Here is a 19,463-nt window from a genome sequence, read left to right on the forward strand (position 1 = left end):
TACTCATGTTATTGGAAATTACATATCAGAAAGCCTTAGCCTTACAGAATAGCCTTATGGTTTAAAACAAAAGCGACATTTTCAAGTATAAAAATGAGCTAATTACTCAAAGACACAAAGGTCCAAGAAGATAACATATGAGTAATTGCTTAGTTGGTTAACTGTCCTTGTGCTTGCCAGTGGGGAAAGAAATAGAGCTCTGGCAGTGGTAAAGAGTCATAAATATATGTTTTTTCCGCACAGAGGTACCATATTGTTACAGGAGAAAATAACCAGTGGCCAGCTTTTTTTGTCATATCACAAGGACGGGGTTTCCATCTAAACAACACTATGAAAATACCACCATGGAAAAATCCATATATCATCACATTGTCAGTAACTTCCTTTTGGTCTATGTGTTATGGCTCGCCAGCTGCGTCGGAGGATCGGTACCGGAGTGACGTCAGGACGTCAACCCCAGTCTACGTAATCCTCATGCCAGTTCATGCTCAGCTTCATTTCGGTGCTCGATGGTTATGGGGACACTTCTCTGTAAGTTTGTGGATTGATTGGTTGGCTGGGAGATGTGTATCCCAGCTGGTCAATCAGTTTTAGTTTGTGCATATTTATTTAGGCTCCTCCTCACAGAGGACGCCAGTTATACTCTGTCTGAAGGTGTTTCTGGTCACGTCAGTGGTTTATAGTCTAGTCCTGTGTTTTAATTCAGATAAGTCTATTTGTTGATTTATTTTATTTGTGGTGTTATTACTTCTTATCACCTGTGAATTAGTAGTTTATGAATTTCAGTTTCATCTATCTTTTTATATATAGTTGTGTGTGCAACATCTAAATTTAACCGCATTCTCTGTTAAGGAGAGTCAGGGTCACCCCAGGTTCTTGGCATGGGGTTGCCCTCATCAGAGCGAGTGCTCCCCTTCACATAGGGTCTCCTCACATTAGCAGGCTTGGGAAAGATTCCCTGTTTCCCCTCTTTTTAGTTTCTTTATATACACTTTTGTGTTATTGGTATTTGTATTTTGCATGTATACATATGTATTTTAAGAACATAACATCTACTTTTGATTGAAATGTGGTGATTTGTGTCTAGTTTGGATGTAACCCTATTTTATAGTGATAATATAGCAACACTTAGGGATAGGCAATGCCAACAAGAAGAGGACATTTATTATGAATGTTTCAGGTCAACTGAGAAGAGGCTTCAACAAAGAAGGCAAAACTCATGTTCCTCAAAAGGAAATGTATGAAAACCCAGTCTGATACACATACCGCATCATAACATATCTTCATGTAACATTAGATTAGTTCTCACCAGAAAAGAGTCCCAGTTTATATTCGTCACATTCTGTGGTGAAGTTTTGCCATTTTTCCCGAACACGACAACAGACAGATCCACGTCCTCTAAGGTCGGTGTACCCAGCACTCGGAGCTGCCATTTACCTTTTGTTGGTGCATTGAATGAATTTATGTTATTCGCTTCCACAGAAGATTCTACAAAGTAATGAATGCAGGGTTTTAACATCATTTTCATAAGCACACACAGATTTGTTTAGTTTATGAATAATATATTAATACAGGAATCAGCTCTGCTATCCCACAAGTAACACACATTTGTACCTTGTTACTGGATATTACACCGCTTTGTATTAGTAATTCTAAATAGTCTATATTGAAAGAAACAATTCTATGATGGTTTATGCTTAAAGGGGTTGTCCCGCGCCGAAACGGGGTTTTTTTTTTTTTTTAACCCCCCCCCCCGTTCGGCGCGAGACAACCCCGATGCAGGGGTTAAAAAAACAAACCGGAGAGTGCTTACCTGAATCCCGGCGGTCCGGCGTCTTCATACTCACCTGCTGAAGATGGCCGCCGGGATCCTCTGTCTCCGTGGACCGCAGCTCTTCTGTGCGGTCCATTGCCGATTCCAGCCTCCTGATTGGCTGGAATCGGCACGTGACGGGGCGGAGCTACACGGAGTCGGCATTCTGCACGAGCGGCCCCATTGAAGACAGCAGAAGACCCGGACTGCGCAAGCGCGGCTAATTTGGCCATCGGAGGCCGAAAATTAGTCGGCACCATGGAGACGAGGACGCCAGCAACGGAGCAGGTAAGTATAAAACTTTTGATAACTTCTGTATGGCTCATAATTAATGCACAATGTACATTACAAAGTGCATTAATATGGCCATACAGAAGTGTATAGACCCACTTGCTGCCGCGGGACAACCCCTTTAAGGGGGGTTTGCTTTAACCACGTTCTAAATATAAAAAATCCAGATTCATGGAATATACAAAAGAAATACAAACTTCTCCTTGACTGTGCTGTATATACATCAGGCTGAACACACATATGTAGCTCAGAAGCTGAATGAATAGGAAATATAGCATTCACTAACTGGCTAGTTCTAATATCCTGTTGACATAATTCCTAGCTGTATGTTCAAAAAACTTGGATGGAGGTAAACTATGCTCTTTCAGGCAATGCATTACAACAATTTTGCGATGGGGTGATACAACACAGCATTGGTGTTCCTTTATATTAATATTAATAAAGATGAAAAGTAAAAAGCTTTGTACCGTGTTAGCCAGTACAGCAAGATGTGACTGTTCTCAGTAAGAGAAACCAAGTAATCGTGTAGATATGATACCTTTTAATGGCTAACAAAAATACATGATGTTATAGCGAGCTTTCAAGCCTACGCAGGGTTCCTCCTCAGAAGAATAGATATTTATATATTAGGGTGAAAGGTGAAAGTAAGCAAACAATACTTACTTGGGAAAAGGGAGATCCCCCTGGTGCCAGAACTAGGGGTGGATCTCCTCTCTTTGAGCGCACATGAAAAATCCTAATTTATTTCTCACACCCATTTTTGGTGGGGGTTATCTCTTTTCATTCATATGCTGCTCTCCATTAACGTCGATATTGCGTAGGGTTGAATGGAACCCTCCACAAGGGCATTCTCCAAGAATATCATTTATATTGTTTCAAGTCACTGTCCTCTCTTTGGTTGTATATATTTATATATGGTGAGAGGAGGATGCATCTATATGCACTCCTCAGTCAGTAAGTAACGGACATTTTTCTGTGATTGTATATATTTATATATGTTAGGGGGTCACTAGGCCTGTGTGTTTTATTGGCTTCATGCTGGAGTGAACATATGAAGGTTACTATATTAAAAGCCAACTTTAAATCTCAAAGTTATAGAAGAATTTCAAAGTACAAATTTATAACCATCTTTGACACTCTCAACATAGGATTAAACAGTTCAAGAGGCTTCATGCTACTATTCCATAAAGGAAGAACTCTGCGTTGGTTCAAAAGCTCGCTATAACATTATGTCTTTTTGTTAGCCATTAAAAGATATCATAGCTACAGGATTACTTGGTTTCTTTTGCTGAGAATAAAAAGGTGAGTGACACCTGTAAAATGTATTCTGGCAGTAAATTTTTCAGAGTTCTACTATCAACAGATTTTGAAATACACTATCCTTCAAAAGTATTTGGACACCTGAGCAAGAATCGTGATGGATGGCTTGTGTGCAGCGGCATAACCCATATACCTGTATATCCAATAACATGACATTCCTCTCATATGGTGCTGACACTGACTTGATTTCCACTCACTTGCAGATTCTCACTGTACTCCTCACAGCTGTCTTTGTTCCTTCTGGTTAATATTTTGGGTCACCTGTTCTTGGTTTAGATGCTGTATGTTAATAATATAAACAGTAAAAGGATTTGCACTGAAAGCAGTGGCCCTTTAACAAATAATTCAGGAGAAATCATAGAAGATAAAGGGGGGAAGGCAAATCTATTAAATTGTTTATTTTCAAGTGTATTCATGAATGAAAAAGAAATGTAACACGAGATGCAGGGGAATAAAACAAACCCCCCGCTAACACAGGAGGAAGTGCAGAGCCGATTGAAGAGGATTAAAATCGATGAATCGCCGGGTCCAGATGGAATACACCCAAGGATTCTAAGGGAACTAAGTGATGTGATAGCTAGACCGCTATTTCTTATTTATATATGGATACTATCAAGACTGGGGTGTACCACTGGATTGACGCATTGCCAATGTGGTTCCAAGAAAAAAGGAGTTCAAAAGAGAGCCTGGAAACTACAGACCGGTTAGTCTTACTTCAATAATTGGAAAAATATTTGAGGAGTTTATGAGAGATGCCATCCTAGATTACCTCAAGGAAAACAACAGTATAACTCCTCATCAGCATGGGTTCATGAGGGGTCGATCATGTCAGACCAATCTCATCAGCTTCTACAATGAAGTACGTTCTAGGCTGGACTGGGAAGAGTCTATTGATCTCGTATATCTGGATTTCTCTAAAGCATTTGACACCGTGCCGCATATTAGACTGAAATATAAAATGAGACAGCTTGGACTGGGCGAAAACGTGTGTATCTGAGTAAAGAACTGTGTCAGAGATAGAAAACAGAGGGACGAGAACATTATCCTCCCACTATATAAGACACTTGTCAGGCCTCACATGAAATACTGCGCACAGTTCTGGACACCGGTGCTCAGGAAAGATGTTGCAGTGCTGGAGGGGGTTCAAAGAAGGGCAACTAAATTAATAAACAGAATGAGAGGACTGAAATACCCAGAGAGGCTATCCAAATTAGGATTATTTAGCCTTGAAAAAAGACGGTTATGGGGTGATCGAATAACTATGTATAAATACACGAGGGGACAATACAAGGATCTCTCCCAGGATCTGTTTATACCCAGGACTGCGCCGGTAACAAGAGGGCATCCTCTACGTCTAGAAGAAAGCAGGTTTCATCACTAACATAGAAGGGGGTTCTTTACTGTAAGAGCAATGAGACTGTGGAACTCTCTGCCTGAGGACATGCTAATGGCAAAATCGATAGAGGAATTTAAGAGGGGACTAGATGTCTTTCTATAACAATATGATATTACAGGATATAGACATTAGGTGACCAGTGGGGTTGATGATCTCAAATGTTGCTCTAGGGATTACTCTGACTGCCATTATGGAGACGGGAAGGAATTATTTTCCTCTGAATGAGCTAAATGGCTGCTTGGGGTTTTATTTTTGCCTTCCTCTGGACCAACAGGGTGGGTGGGGTTGAAAAAGGTTGAACTAGATGGACATTGTCTTCATTAAGCCTCACATACTAGGTACTATGTCCTTTTCTCCTTCACCTTATGATCATGTAACTCTCAGTGAATCTGGTGACATGGCTTTTAGTGGAAATGTCAGTAGTTTCAGGTAGAAAGGAATAACTAAACATGGTAATACTCCTATTATAGGGCTGTGTTTTCCTACCCAGAAGACAAGGTCCTGGTGTTTGTTTTTCCCTTCAGTCCCTCTCTATGACCCTTTAGCCACTTCCCACCCCTTGATTGCTATCAATGCTACTTCTGTACAGGAGAATTCTAAATAGGTTCTCACTATCCAGTATCAATGAGGATGGGACCAACAATGGCTATGCCTCAATTCTCCAAGGGTTGTATAGCAGGGGCATCTTCTACCTCAATACTATGTTTGCTATTGCTGAAAGGCAACAGCATGGAAATTTAAAGTTTTTTGACAGCCTTGCATGAGGGATTAGAATACCACAATATTAGGGGACAGAGATTTTTGTTTTGATGTTCTTTTTTAATTAGCCGTTCACTTGATATGTTGTAATCGAAACCCTGTCATCAGTTATTCAGATTTGATATTTTAAGTGCTAATGTCACAGCCACTTTGTGATTTTATGACTATCTATAGGAAGAGGAACAACCAAAACCCGCTAGCGTGCCACTTTGCTTATTGAAAGTCTAGCAACACATTAGTATTTTTGGGCTGTAGTGTCGTCCGTCAAATGTATTCACTGAAAATGCAGTAAATTTGTTGCCATAGATATTGATAAAATCACTAGTATAGATTTGAGACTTGAAATTTTATAACGGCAATTGGCTGACATGAATTTTGCACAGCAGGTGATCTGCTCATTTAAGCTCTACAATGAAAATCAATCTGAAATTGAAAATCCAGCAGCGGTTGAAAGGAGGTTTCAGAGTGTTTTTCAGCTGCTCAAAAAAATTATGATCATACGCAGTATAATTAGCGTTACCTAACTTTCCAGAATCTATGTTTATTTAGCTACTTGAAGTTCTACCTTTATGTAGTCAGATAGTCAAACTCCACCTATAGCTGCATTTGCAGCTACTATGTGACTTGGCAACCAAAGGAGTCTATTGTTGAGCAAACTGAAACAGTCAAACCCTCAGGTGGTTCGTCTTGGCCAAACCCACTAAAATTTCTTTATTAGTTTGTGTTTGGTTCAAACTAGTTTGGAAATTAATTTGTTTGCCCAAATTTGGTAAAGCGGCTGAACCAAATCTTTGAAGAGCTAGCTCATCAGTAGTCACAACACATGGTCTTAAAGGCGTATTCTGGGACTTTTGATTTTTTTTTTTTCATGACTGTCAGGCCATCAATAGATGACTGATGGGGACCCTCTGCTTGGATCCCCACAATAAGCTGATTTCCAGGGCTGCTGTCACAGCATAGGAAAGAGAAACACTGACCACAGCGCAGCAGCCGTGTTGATATTGCAGGCGCAGCTCTTGTTGAACGTCCTTTGAATAGAAACAGAGAAAATGGATGGCAGATAAAGACCGCAGGGTCCATCTAGTCTGCCTTTTAGTATTTACTTTTTATTATTCTCTTAGGATATATAGATGCAATATGGCTTAATAAAGAGGTTAAAGGGGGCAACAACAAAAAGAAAGAATTTAAACTACTAAAACAAGAAGGCAGTGAATAAGCATTAAAAAGATAAGAAGAAAAATAAATTATGTAAAAAGCAAAAAAAAGACAGTAAAACTAACTATTCTTCAGATATATTAGTAGCAGAAAAAAATTAAAAGGGAAAGTGTTGACCTTTTAAAAAGTAATGAGGGAAAAATAGTAGAGGGTGATGACGAGAAAGCAATTCTGTTAATTGGATTTTTCACTAGTGTATTTACTCAGTAAAATATAATTCCAGGTCAAATGCACAGTGAAAAAGTAAACTCTTCATTAAATGTCACCAGTCTAACCCAGGAAGAAGTGAAGAGCCGCCTTAAAAAGATTAACATTGACAAATCTCTGGTCCCAATGGCATACAGCCCCAGGTTATAAGGGAGTTGGGTAATGTGATAGACAGACCCTTGTTTCTTATATTTGAGGACTCAATAGTCATGAGGTCTGTTCCACTGAATTGGCGTATGGCAAATGTGGTGCCAGTATTCGAAAAGTGAACCTGGAAACTACATGTCAGTAAGTCCAACTGCTATTGTGGGTAACATGTTTGAAGCATTGTAAGATATGCTATCCTGAGTACATCAAGTATAACTTCCATATCAGCATGGGTTTATGAGGGGTTGCTCCTGTCAAACAAATCTGATCAGCTTCTATAAGAAGGTAAGTTTTAGACTGGACTGGGGAGAGTCATTGGATCTTGCACATCTTGATTTTCCCAGTGTTTGATACTGTGCCAAATGAAAGGTTGGTATATACAATAAGAATGCTTGGTCTGGGTGAGGATTTGTGTAAGTGGATAAGTAACTGGCTCAGTGATAGAAAGCAGAGGGTGGTGCATACTTTTACTGGGTCACCGTTACTAGTGGGGTATCACAGGTATCAGTATTGAGCCTTATTCTTTTTAATATAGTTACTAATGATCTGGTAGAAGGATTGTGCAGTAAAATATCAATATTTGCAGATAAAAAGTAATTAACCCAAGAGAGGGCAGAATACAAATAGCTCTGCATAAATTGGGGACTTGGGCAGAAAAGTGGCAAATGATATTTAATATTGATAAATGTCAGGTTATGCATGTGGGCATAGAAAATACACGTCATCATTACATGCTAAATGGGAAAACACCGGGTAACACTGACATGAACAGGACTTAGGAAATTTAATTAACTGTAAACTGAGATCTCTCCCAGGATCTATTCATACCAAGGATTATGACAGTAACAAGGGGGCATCCTTTAGATCTAGAGGAAAGAAGGCTATAACACCAACATAGACGTAAGAGCAGTGAGACTATGGAACTCTCTGCCTGAGGATGTACTGATGGTGAACTCGCCAAAAGAGTTTAAGAGGGGGGTTGTATGGCATTCATGAGTGTAACAACATTACATGTCTTAGTCACTGATTACTACAGAAGGGTTATTGATGCAGGGATTATTCTGATTGTCAGACTGGAGTTGAGAAGGAATTTTTTCCCTTTAAATAAGAAAAATTGGCTTCTACTTTATCGGGATTTTTTTTAGCTTCCTCTGGATCAACATTAGGGAAGTAATAGACTGAACTAGATGAAATAGGTCTTTTTTTCAGTCTGACATACTAAGTTACTATGTGTGTCACTATGTTGTTGGGGGTGTGCCAGTTCAGGACTAACCCCCCTGGCACTTTTCCCTCTACCCCTCTTCTTACTCTCACCCAACTAGCTGCCTGATCATCCTGCACTCCCATGCTACCATCTAACCCCACATCAGCCCTAGTGAGCAGCAAACTCCTTTTCATGATACCAATAGATCAGTGTTGCAAGCTGCTTCCAAAGGTGCAACACACTTACATCTCATACAGCAGTATGCACCCTCGAACAGCTGTTCCAGAAGTGTATACATAGAACAAGATGTACACTGGTCAATAATGGAGCACATTCTAAATCGGGATCGTACAGATAAAAATCAAGTAATTCATATCAGTAAAAGATAACAGTAAATAGATAGAAGTGACTCCCTTTTAAAGTCTCAGACTTTAAAGTCCCCGGATTTTAAATCACACATACTTAAAACAACCCCACTTGAAATCAAGCATACATCGCCACACTCCCAGAGTCTCTCTGTTTGCTTTAAGTAGCTATCAGCAGCACAAACTCCTGCAATGAATCCTCTGTTCAGAAGAATGGGCCCTTATTCAACTTTAAAGGAACAAATTCACCTACAACACCAACCTCCAAAATCCCTAAATTCGAGCGCATACAACTAGAAGTACTACCAGGCCCAATCAGATCATTCTGAAAAATAACTGTTGAAAATACTGAACGAAAGTAGCTCTTCAAATGGTCTGCGGCAGCCTTATCTCCATTAATATAGTTATTATCCTCATTATTAGTTTAAGTAATTCCAAGGCTTTTCTTCTGACTGTCACTAATATAGCTGAAAAATGTTTTATCCCCCTCCTTAACAGATTTGGCCATTTCTTCCTCCTTTTGTTCTTTTTCAGCATTAATAATATGTTATGCCTCCTTCTGTCTAATTTTATATAACTCTCAGTCAGCTACACTTTTAGTTTCCTTAAACCTTTTAAAGGCAGACTTATTTTCTTTTACTAATTCTCTAGTGAACCATAATGGTTTGTTTTTCCTTTTTTCTAGCTCGCTTGACATAAAGTTTATTTACCTCTAAGATGGCCATTTTAATAGTGTTCACTGGGCGCTCACTGCTGTTTAATTCCACAGCTTTTTTACGTTAAACTTTACCTTTTTTTTCTACACAAATTTTTAGTCCCTCAAGAGAGCTTGAAGAGGTGACATTTGATCGCTGGTAAACTCTACTGCACTACCTATGTATTGCAGTGTAGCATGGCTGTGACAGCTCTCTTAATACTGGGTTAGATGACAGACCAGGAGGTCTTGGTCAGGTCTTTGATTTCAATGGCAACCCATTGGCACTTCACAATCACACCACAGCATGCCATTAAGTGACAAAGAGAGCCCCTTCCCTCTGTCAACCACTTACATGTCATAGTTGCTACTGACTGCGGTATGTAAGGGTTTAAACAGCCAGGGTGAAAGGTTTCTCTGCTGACAGCCATTAAAACAGGAGCCTGGCTGTCAGCAGACAGCTGAGCCTCGGCTCTATGCAGCACGACGCCCACGCCAGACTCAGAAAAGGCTACCATAAAAACGTGGCAGCTAAGCTTACAGACTCTTATTGACCGCTGTAAACCCATGCATGGCCGGTCACCTAGGGATTACCTTTGGACGGATTTATGGGTTCCTAATAAATAATTCACAATTAGAATTCTTTTTATTGTGAGTGTCTTGCATTATTTGACTGATTTATAACTCTATTGAATCCTCTAAGGGCACCTTGTAGTTCAGTATAGCTTTTTTTTATAGAAGCCACGTTAGTTAAAATATATAAATAATAATAAAGACTTCCTTAAAAGTATTCTGGCCTCAGCCTCTTGCTGCCCGAGCTATGGGCATCATGAACCCAGAGACGGGAATGCCTACTGACCCCTGAATTCTTTATACTGAAACATTGCAGGGTTTCAGAAAAAACACACTTTGAACTTTGACTTGGAGCTGAGCTTTGAGTCACATAGGTGGGCCGCAATGTTCACGGTATGTATATGGACATCTCTCTCCTTATACACCAAACAGGACAGAGCTGTCATGCTGCATGATGCAGGCAGGGAGAGTCTGATGTGGCCCGACCTCATTAATGGATGATAATGGAATAGTAATGTAATCCACATAATGGAAAATATAGATTATATGGTCAGGAGCATAAATGTGTTCTTTTAGTGCATAGTACTACTATACAAACATCAATATAAGCCACAATACATTCGAAAAGTGATAATATAGTGGTTGAATACTAGTTATATACAGGTGGTCTGCAGATTATCATGCCGCAGACTATAGAAGAAACTACAGAACCGATGAGATGCAGTCAGGGGTAGAATACATAACATTAAAATGCAATGACTCCCAGTTGACCATATCTCTGATTGTAGTCATTCATCATTGTTTTCTTCTCCATCCAGCCAAGACCACTATGGTGACTTCCCCTGATGACTGTAGTGTGTGCTGCCCATACATATTTTGCCACTCAGTTCTACAGCACATTCACACCCTCTATAGCAACACATGTAAAGTCAGAATCAAGATGAGACCCCAAAATTATTCCAGACCACAGCAAACCAAAAAAAAAAAATTCAGATAGCAGACTTCAAAATTTAGACTCCAGAAAAAAGATTTCAGACCCCAGATGATATTCCATAGCACACTCCATCCTCTAAGGTCCAATCACTGGATGGCTGTCCTCATTGCCCTCCAAAACCACCCACGTCTTTAGGCAATATCTCACTCAGGCGGTTTAACATTTTCTAAATGAAATTCAGTATGTTTTGGAAAACATTTCTAGCTTAATTTTCCTGTAAGAAATAAAGTAAGGAAAATGTGCCAACTGTAATCATGAGCTGCACATGGGCAAGGAAATACTTCAGAGCTCAACATTTTGGCATTGTTCCTTCAGAGCCCCTCTTCCCGTGAATATACTACAAATGCTTCGTGACAAATCATGGCTTAAGCAGAAAATGTCAACAGTACTACAACTCTGCAAGTTCTATGACTAAACTAAAAGCTTGAGATTACAAGGTGACCTTGAGATGAACATAAAGAAATTTGCCAGGTCCAGTGACTAAAGACACTAAAATGATATTCAGCTCTGTCTACCGGGTTTATTCATTTTTCAGTCAATGCATGTATGTTTCAGTGTTGAAGAAGGTGCAATACATAAGGGTCATCTGAAGATCATTTAAGAAAACAGCTTACAGCTATTAAAATGGATTTAAAGCCAGTAAGTTGAGGCTTTAACACACATGTCACCATCAGGAGACATACCGCAGCCCGCTGCTATGGGCTCTCTGACCTAATTCAGCAAAGTGATATAACACATGTTGAGACCTTAAAGCATACCGAACTTTTCAGGCTACTATTCAGAATAAGCTGCCATTTGTGTGTACTGCATGATGAATAATACTATTTCTGACCACTATAGGACTTATATATGGAATATATCACCCTTTTTCTACTCTGCAAGTTGTAACTCTCGTTTTCAGTTCTCTTTTAGTTGGTAGGAGGAGACTGCTGCTAGGATATCTCTATATACTTAACCCTTTGCAATCCAGTTTTGGATTCAGGGTTTCCTAGGGAGCTTTCTCTTTCTGCCATTATACAATGGCACCATCTGCTGGCTAGAGCCAGTACTGCGGTATGGGCTATGCTGGAGAGGCCCCCCGACAACAGAGCAGCCAGTAATCTACAGTAAGAATACCCTGCCGGACGTCTTCCGACATCGGAGCTGTACAGTCTTCAATCAAAATGTCTTCAGAGGTCAGACAGTGGATTGGAAAGGGTTAAAAAAGCTAATTGTGCTCTATAACACACACATAAATAACAGCATCATGTAGGACATTATACAGCAGCGCTGGACAGTACAGATGTGATTTCAATAGCTGATGGACAGTAAATCACTTACTATTAGCTCTAGTAGCCTCTTTTGTATGATGTATTTCTGCTTCTGTCTTTCTCCCCCCTTCTCTCCATAGAATTCTATGGGCAGCATGAATCATTACCCTCTTTCACTTTCTGTTATTTAAGTTGCTAGAGATGGATATCACATGACAACAGGCAGTGGACAGCAAATTAGAAGGAAGGGAGATACTTACTGGACAGGACTTTGGACAAATCTTTTCAGGACAAAAAGTAATTTGAGATATAGTGATCTGCACTAGCTATCACATTGGCCATCACATAAATACAAGTTTTTTGAAAAATTAGTGACCATTTAACTTTTAGGAAATAAAGTATGTGATTAACCCTTTCCAATCCAATTTGTATCCTGGTTTTCCCAGGGGGCTTACTCTTTTTCTGCTGTTATACAACGGTGCTATATGCTGGCTAAAGCCAGTACTGCATGAGGTGACACGTTGGATAGGCTCCGACAGCAGAGAGGCTGGCAATATACAGTAAGAGAACCCTGATGGACGTCTTCCAACATCGGAGCTGTACAGCCTTAAATCATAATGTCTTCAGAGGTCAGACAGTGGATTGGAAAGGGTTAAGGCAAGATGAAATACAAAGGCTTCAACTATATTCCAAGACTACTATACACTTTGAACAGACATTTTTAATGGTCCTTGATGCAAAGCTTGCAGAATACATGTATTTCCTCCTTATGGTGGTTTCCATTGAGATTTTAATTTGAATGCAGACATATAAAAATGAGATAAAAAACAAAAATCTTCAGGATGCTATCAATCCTCCCACTCTCCCAAAGTGGTAATCAGTGTAAGACATTAGAACTTCTCAAGTGCCCCTTATAGTCATATTCTGGAAATAGATCATTTTGCCCCTCCAAATGCTTGAAGAGCAAGAGACGTTTAACCAAGAAGCCAAAGTCTTGAAATTGAGGGCAGATCAGCTAATGAGTTGAGGCTCTGGAGAACAGACAAGCTGCTGGTTGGCAGCAGATGCATTGCTTTAATTGTGAAGGACAGATGTGACAATTGATGCAGATGCAAAGGTTACAGGACAGCCAAGAGTTAGTAATCTGTTCAGACTAAAGTACCAGGTAAAGTCTGACATGTAAGCAGGAGACAGAGCAGAAGGTCTGTATTAGGAAGTGAAGCAAAAAAAAAAAATCTACCATAAATATGATGAATAGAAACAACGGTTATTACATAGAGAAGATTAAAGGGGTTGTCCCGCGCCGAAACAGGTTTTTTGTTTTTTTTAACCCCCCCCCCCCCCCCCCCGTTCGGCGCGAGACAACCCCGATGCAGGGGTTAAAAAAACAAACCGCACAGCGCTTACCTGAATCCCGGCGGTCCGGCGTCTTCATACTCACCTGCTGAAGATGGCCGCCGGGGTCCGCTCCCTCCGTGGACCGCAGCTCTTCTGTGCGGTCCATTGCCGATTCCAGCCTCCTGATTGGCTGGAATCGGCACGTGACGGGGCGGAGCTACACGGAGCCGGCATTCTGCACGAGCGGCCCCATAGAAGACAGCAGAAGACCCGGACTGCGCAAGCGCGGCTAATTTGGCCATCGGAGGCCGAAAATTAGTCGGCACCATGGAGACGAGGACGCCAGCAACGGAGCAGGTAAGTATAAAACTTTTTATAACTTCTGTATGGCTCATATTTAATGCACGATGTACATTACAAAGTGCATTAATATGGCCATACAGAAGTGTATAGACCCACTTGCTGCCGCGGGACAACCCCTTTAAGCGAGAACACCTTAGAAGGCAATAGAATTACTGCTTGCAGAAGGAAACTAACCTGAAGTTCAAGCAAGGTGTGGAAAGCCAAAGGAGATTGGGCGGCACTAGTTATTATGGCACAAAGATAATGGATCGTGGCAAGGTGAGTAACAGTATTGATATCGAGTTGTAACTGAAGTGGCTGAGATCCACTGGCAAAGAGCAATACTGAATCGGGGAAACATGAGTAGTGGCAACAACACATCTTAGCCTTCAGCAATAATGATAGTAATTATAATTTCTTATATTTGCAGTGGCCAGTTAGTCCTCAGGGGGTCTCTATAGAGTCTAAAGTGACAGACAAATTTAGATATGCAACAATGTATATGAATTAGAAGTGTTGCTTACACAAGAGATGAGATTTTGGTGTGATCTTACAAGTCTACAAACACATGCAGGACCAATACCCCTAAGGGAAACCCAATGGAAATTAATATTGTCCAGTTGTGCATATCACTGCAATATACACCAAAAAAAAAACAACTGTGTGCTGGGCAGGATGAAAAAAAGACAACATCTTTATTACTAGCTAAAACCCAAGACATAAAGACAGACCAGATATATAAAAATACTGGCTGAGCCACCCTTATCATAAGTCATCCCTTTATATTTCCCATTCCTTCTCCTTCATATCAGGACTTTGGCTGATATGAAGTAGAAGGCTATATATTAAGAACGATATCATAACCTGCAGTGGTGTTTTTCCAAAAATGCTTTGCGTAAACCACCCTTTTGGGGATTTTTCTATATCAACTGCTACAACGTGTATGTTAATTAGTTGGGGTCTAGGAATGGTGTTGGGATGGATCCTACCATTTGCTGCAGTCCAGTAAGTTATGGTTCTTTTAAAGACTAAACTGAGCTAGTCACAGCACTATGTGACTGTATGCTGTAATCATTCAATGGGTAACTTCTCTTAAAGTACCTCTCCAAAGTACTGACCTCTAGTGTTCAAACCGAAATCAAACTAGGAGCCAACCGGTAGATGGTCTTGACCTTCTTCTTTCCAATGGTTTGGTCATTTTAGATAACCTTGCTCAGAGCAACTGTAGGTCTGTGTCCCACAATATCTCTCATGCTTACTTTTCATGGAATTGCCCTTGGCTTGCCATTGTTAAAAAAATCCAGTGATGCCGATACAAGGGTTGAATCTAGGAATATGCACATTTATCTAATTTGTCCTTGACCAATTTGGGGGATCTATGGGTAACTTGCTATGGCTTCCCCTTTCTTTGTGAATGACTGTTTAAGATATATTACCTGGATGAACCATTGAAGAGAATGGGGCAAGTCTGCAGTACTCAGAATGGCCCCTTCAATTAACTGACCAACAGAGATCCCGAGCGGTGAATCCCAACCAATCAGATACTGTTCAACCTATCTTGAGGATAGTCCACCAATTTTAAAATGCTTGATAACACTTTTAATATCAGATCAGTGGGGGATGACACTCAGGACCTACGGTGATCAACTATTTGTAGGAGCTGTTGTGCATCATAACTAGCACAGCTCCATACATGGTGCAGTGGCCATGAACAGAACTACAAGCTCAGTTCCATTCAAGTGAACCTACAGATATGCAGATGATTATATTTTATAATGATACCATGGACGCAATGAGTCATTATAAAGGCATATACCACATAACCCTCAGCTCACGTGTCAAGATCTGACCATACATACTCACCTTTATTTCCCATAATTCCCATATCTATGGCATTACCTGTCAGCATAATTACGGATTCAGTAAATTCTTCGCCAGAAAGCCTCGTGTTCCAGTCATTGTAACGAAATGTGTAATTGGTAGAAGTGTAATCTTCTTTGACAACGATTTTCTCCAAGAACCAAGGATCTTAACAAAACAATGCAGAACATTATCAAACTGAAACTAATAATCATGTGTTATGATGCAGTAACTCCAGATGATCACATTTCAATATTATGATGTCTAATGGAACATATTTATATACTAGGTTTTCTGAGACTTTTACTTTCCCGTTAGTTACTGAACACTTACCATACAGAAGAAAATTCATGAAAGGATTTTCAGATTTTTGGGTAAAGTGGTAAAATCTGGTAAAAATGTGCAAGGCGCTTGGAAAAAAAATATGAGTGTCTTACTTAAAAGGGATTTTCCATTTTTATGCAAATAAAGCATAATTAATAGAGATGAGCGAATATACTCGTTTCAAGTAATTACTCGATCGAGCACCGCTATTTTCGAGTACTTCCGTACTCGGGTGAAAAGATTCGGGGGGCGCCGGGGGGTGGGGGGAGGCGTGGCGGGGTGGGGGGTAGCAGCGGGGAACAGGGGGGAGCCCTCTCTCTCTACCTCTCCCCCCCACTCCCCGCTGCAACCCCCCACTGACCCACGGCGCCCCCCGAATCTTTTCGCCTGAGTACGGAAGTACTCAAAAATCGCGGCGCTCGGGTGAAAAAGGGGCGTGGCCGAGTAGGTTCGCTCATCTCTAATATTTAATAAACAGTGAACATTTATGAATGGCTGCTTTCACACTGCGTTTTTGTGATCCATTTGATGTATAAACCGGGAATACTTCAAATGGATCCATAGGCTGCTTTTCCTTTCTGAATGGAATGGCGCAGTAAACTAGGTCTTCCATCTAGATGCAGCCTGTATAAAAACATATCTATTAAAGGGATATATTAGTAGTCTATCAGAGATGGATGCCACTATAAGATCAATTCAGCCATTTGGAATCCTAGATTACTAGGTACTTACAACCATCTCTATACTGTTATGGTGTCCACCCCAATGCAATGAATATGTTTCGGCTGCAACTTCAAGGGATTCTGTCACCAAGTTCATGTTGCCCAAGCTAGGGACTGCATGAATGTGGGACAGATATGCTCATTAAGTTTGACTCAGAGCTGAGGTCCGAGTCATGGGGGGGAGGGGTTATGCCGGCCTCTCCCCGCCCACACCATGCAGACCAACAGCTCTCTTCCTATACACAAAAGGGGAGAGAGCTGTCAGCCTACATGCAGGTAGAGAGTGGCCAGCACGACCCGCCTCTGTGACTCGGAGTTCAGCTCTGAGTCAAACTCCAAAGTGTTTTGAAATGCCGCAGGTTTCCAGAATAAAAAAATACACGGGTGAAATGAACATATCTGTCCCGGATTCATGCTGTTCGTAGTCTGGGAAACATGAACCTGGTGACAGAAGTCCTTCATAAGATTTATTGCCCAATTTATGCTATTTTAGTCCACAAATGTTGTGAAACCACAAGGGCTTTAGAAAGTGCTGATATCAACTCATCCAGCAGATATTTGTAATTGTCTATTACACATAAAGGGACTGCTGTAAAACTTCATGCAATAAAGGACATTTTTTTGCCTTAGTCAAATTCCTCATCATACTTCTTATTCGTATTCATATGCGATAATTGTCTTACTATTCAACAGATTGAGGGCATGAACTATTATAAAGAGGTTAAGCCTGTTATAATCGAGGGTCATGGCATGATGTAATCAGTGGTGGCTGGGAGTAGAAAGGTCAGGTAGAATTCAAACCGGTACATTTACATTACATTTATACAATATAGCAAAGATGTATTTAAGCAATATACAGGGTGATTCAAGGAGAAAGGTGCAAAGTAAAGCTGATTTACTCATACGTGAACTGACATACAAACAGTCAGAATGACGTATAAAGACAGAAGAACTCTTCAACTTCTTAATGCCCCTTACAGATGTTCAATGTGGGCGCCATTGGTGACACTAGATGACCTAAAACAACGTATCTCCACTGCAGAGGAATAGATAATTGAGGATAGTCTGGGCAGAACTGGACTATCAACTTGACATCTACTGTATTACCTACGGCGCCCACATTGACCATCTGTAAGGGGCATTAAAAAAGTTAACACATTCTTCTGTCTTTCATGTCATTCTGGCTGTTTTATGTCAATTCATGTATGAATAGATCACTTTACTTTTGCACCTTTCTTTTTGAATGACCCTTTATTTGGAAAATTATACAAATCTATTCAAAAACCTTTACATATATTACCTAAACTTAGAAAAAAAAGAGTTTGCTTTTTTTCCCTAGAATCAATGCTTCTCTTAGCTACGGGATTTGTCTGGCGTTGCAGCTCGGCCTCATTCACTTGGATGGTCCAGGGGATTTTTTGCCTCATTATAATGTGTTTGTTTTTTCTCACTGGTCAGTTGTCTCTATGTACTATATAATCATTTTATGCTTTCTATGATGCAACTCAGCACATCTGCTAACATTTGGTAAGCATACAACGAATCAAAGCTGCAGCGTAAAGCATGGAGGAGGGAGTCTGAAACTCTTAACACAGAAAGTAGATTTTCCCTACAGCCAAGCTATAGTCATAACTCTTCTGTAGTACAATATCAAAGGTAAAAAAAGATGCCATAAAATAAATGGCATCACTACATAATATGAAATGTATCAGTGTAATAATCATATATCGTATATTGATTTACCCACATTTTTTAAATAATTCAATTTAAACTCACTACCTTCAACCATAATGCTCTCCATAGCATTGTGCTGCCCTACATTGCTTCCCCCATCTCAATCCACCACCCAGCTTGGGCTCTCCGCTCTGCTAACGAAATCAGACTGAGTGCCACTTTAATTCGAACCTCTCATTCCCGCCCCTAAGACTTCTCTACAGCAGCACCAGGCCTCTGAAATGCATTATCTGAAACTATCCGGGCAATGCCTGACACACAAAACTTCAGGAGTGCTCTAAAAACGCACCTCGTCAGGAAGGCGTACCATATCCCCTAAACCAAACCCTTCTAAACTCCACCTGATAACATGCTCCCTGACCTACTGACTGCAACTGCTGCTAGCCCCCTGCAGTCACACCGATTCAGCCACCACACAGCTTAATGTTTGACCATTGCCTATGTGTATAGCATCCCTCACTCTCGGTCTCACCATACTGTGCACATCTCCAACCCCTTTACCTTCTGTATCCCCCTATTACTTGTAGTATGTAACCTTGTTGGAGCAGGACCCTCACCCCTACTGTTTCCATCAACTGATTACTATGTAACCGTGGTTTTTGTACATTTGTTTTTCTGTAGCCCCCCTGTTTTTGTAACTGCTGCGTAATATGTTGGCGCTATATAAATAAAGATGATTATTATTATTAAAGAAAGCTAACATCTCAATAGTTTATGTTTTATGGCATTATACATACCTGATTCCAAATTGTTGACACCGACAACAATCTTCTGTAGCTGCCCAAGATATACAGCTTTAACTGTAAAAACATCCACCTAAGGTATAAATACAGAATTATGTGTTCACAGTGCAATACTAGTACACTACTGTATAATCACCAGTAATGAAATGCAGGCAGGTGGGAGCATCAAATG

The 19,463-nt window shown here is 40.4% G+C and overlaps 1 protein-coding gene across 1 annotated transcript in view; it reads right to left on the reverse strand.

The window, feature by feature from the left end:
• Positions 1–1,181: 1,181 nt before the first annotated feature.
• Positions 1,182–19,463, reverse strand: part of LOC136578686 (lipoxygenase homology domain-containing protein 1-like) — a 325,705-nt gene continuing 307,423 nt past the window's right edge. The window contains exons 36-39 of the mRNA XM_066578875.1: positions 19,286–19,364; positions 15,808–15,936; positions 1,310–1,488; positions 1,182–1,196 (exon numbers count right to left, since the gene is read on the reverse strand). Of these exons, the coding sequence (XP_066434972.1) occupies positions 1,182–1,196; positions 1,310–1,488; positions 15,808–15,936; positions 19,286–19,364 (402 nt within the window). The remainder of the gene's footprint in view (positions 1,197–1,309; positions 1,489–15,807; positions 15,937–19,285; positions 19,365–19,463) is intronic.

The sequence above is a fragment of the Eleutherodactylus coqui genome, chromosome 9 (assembly GCF_035609145.1).
Source record: "Eleutherodactylus coqui strain aEleCoq1 chromosome 9, aEleCoq1.hap1, whole genome shotgun sequence".
NCBI classification, from domain to species: Eukaryota; Metazoa; Chordata; class Amphibia; order Anura; family Eleutherodactylidae; genus Eleutherodactylus; species Eleutherodactylus coqui.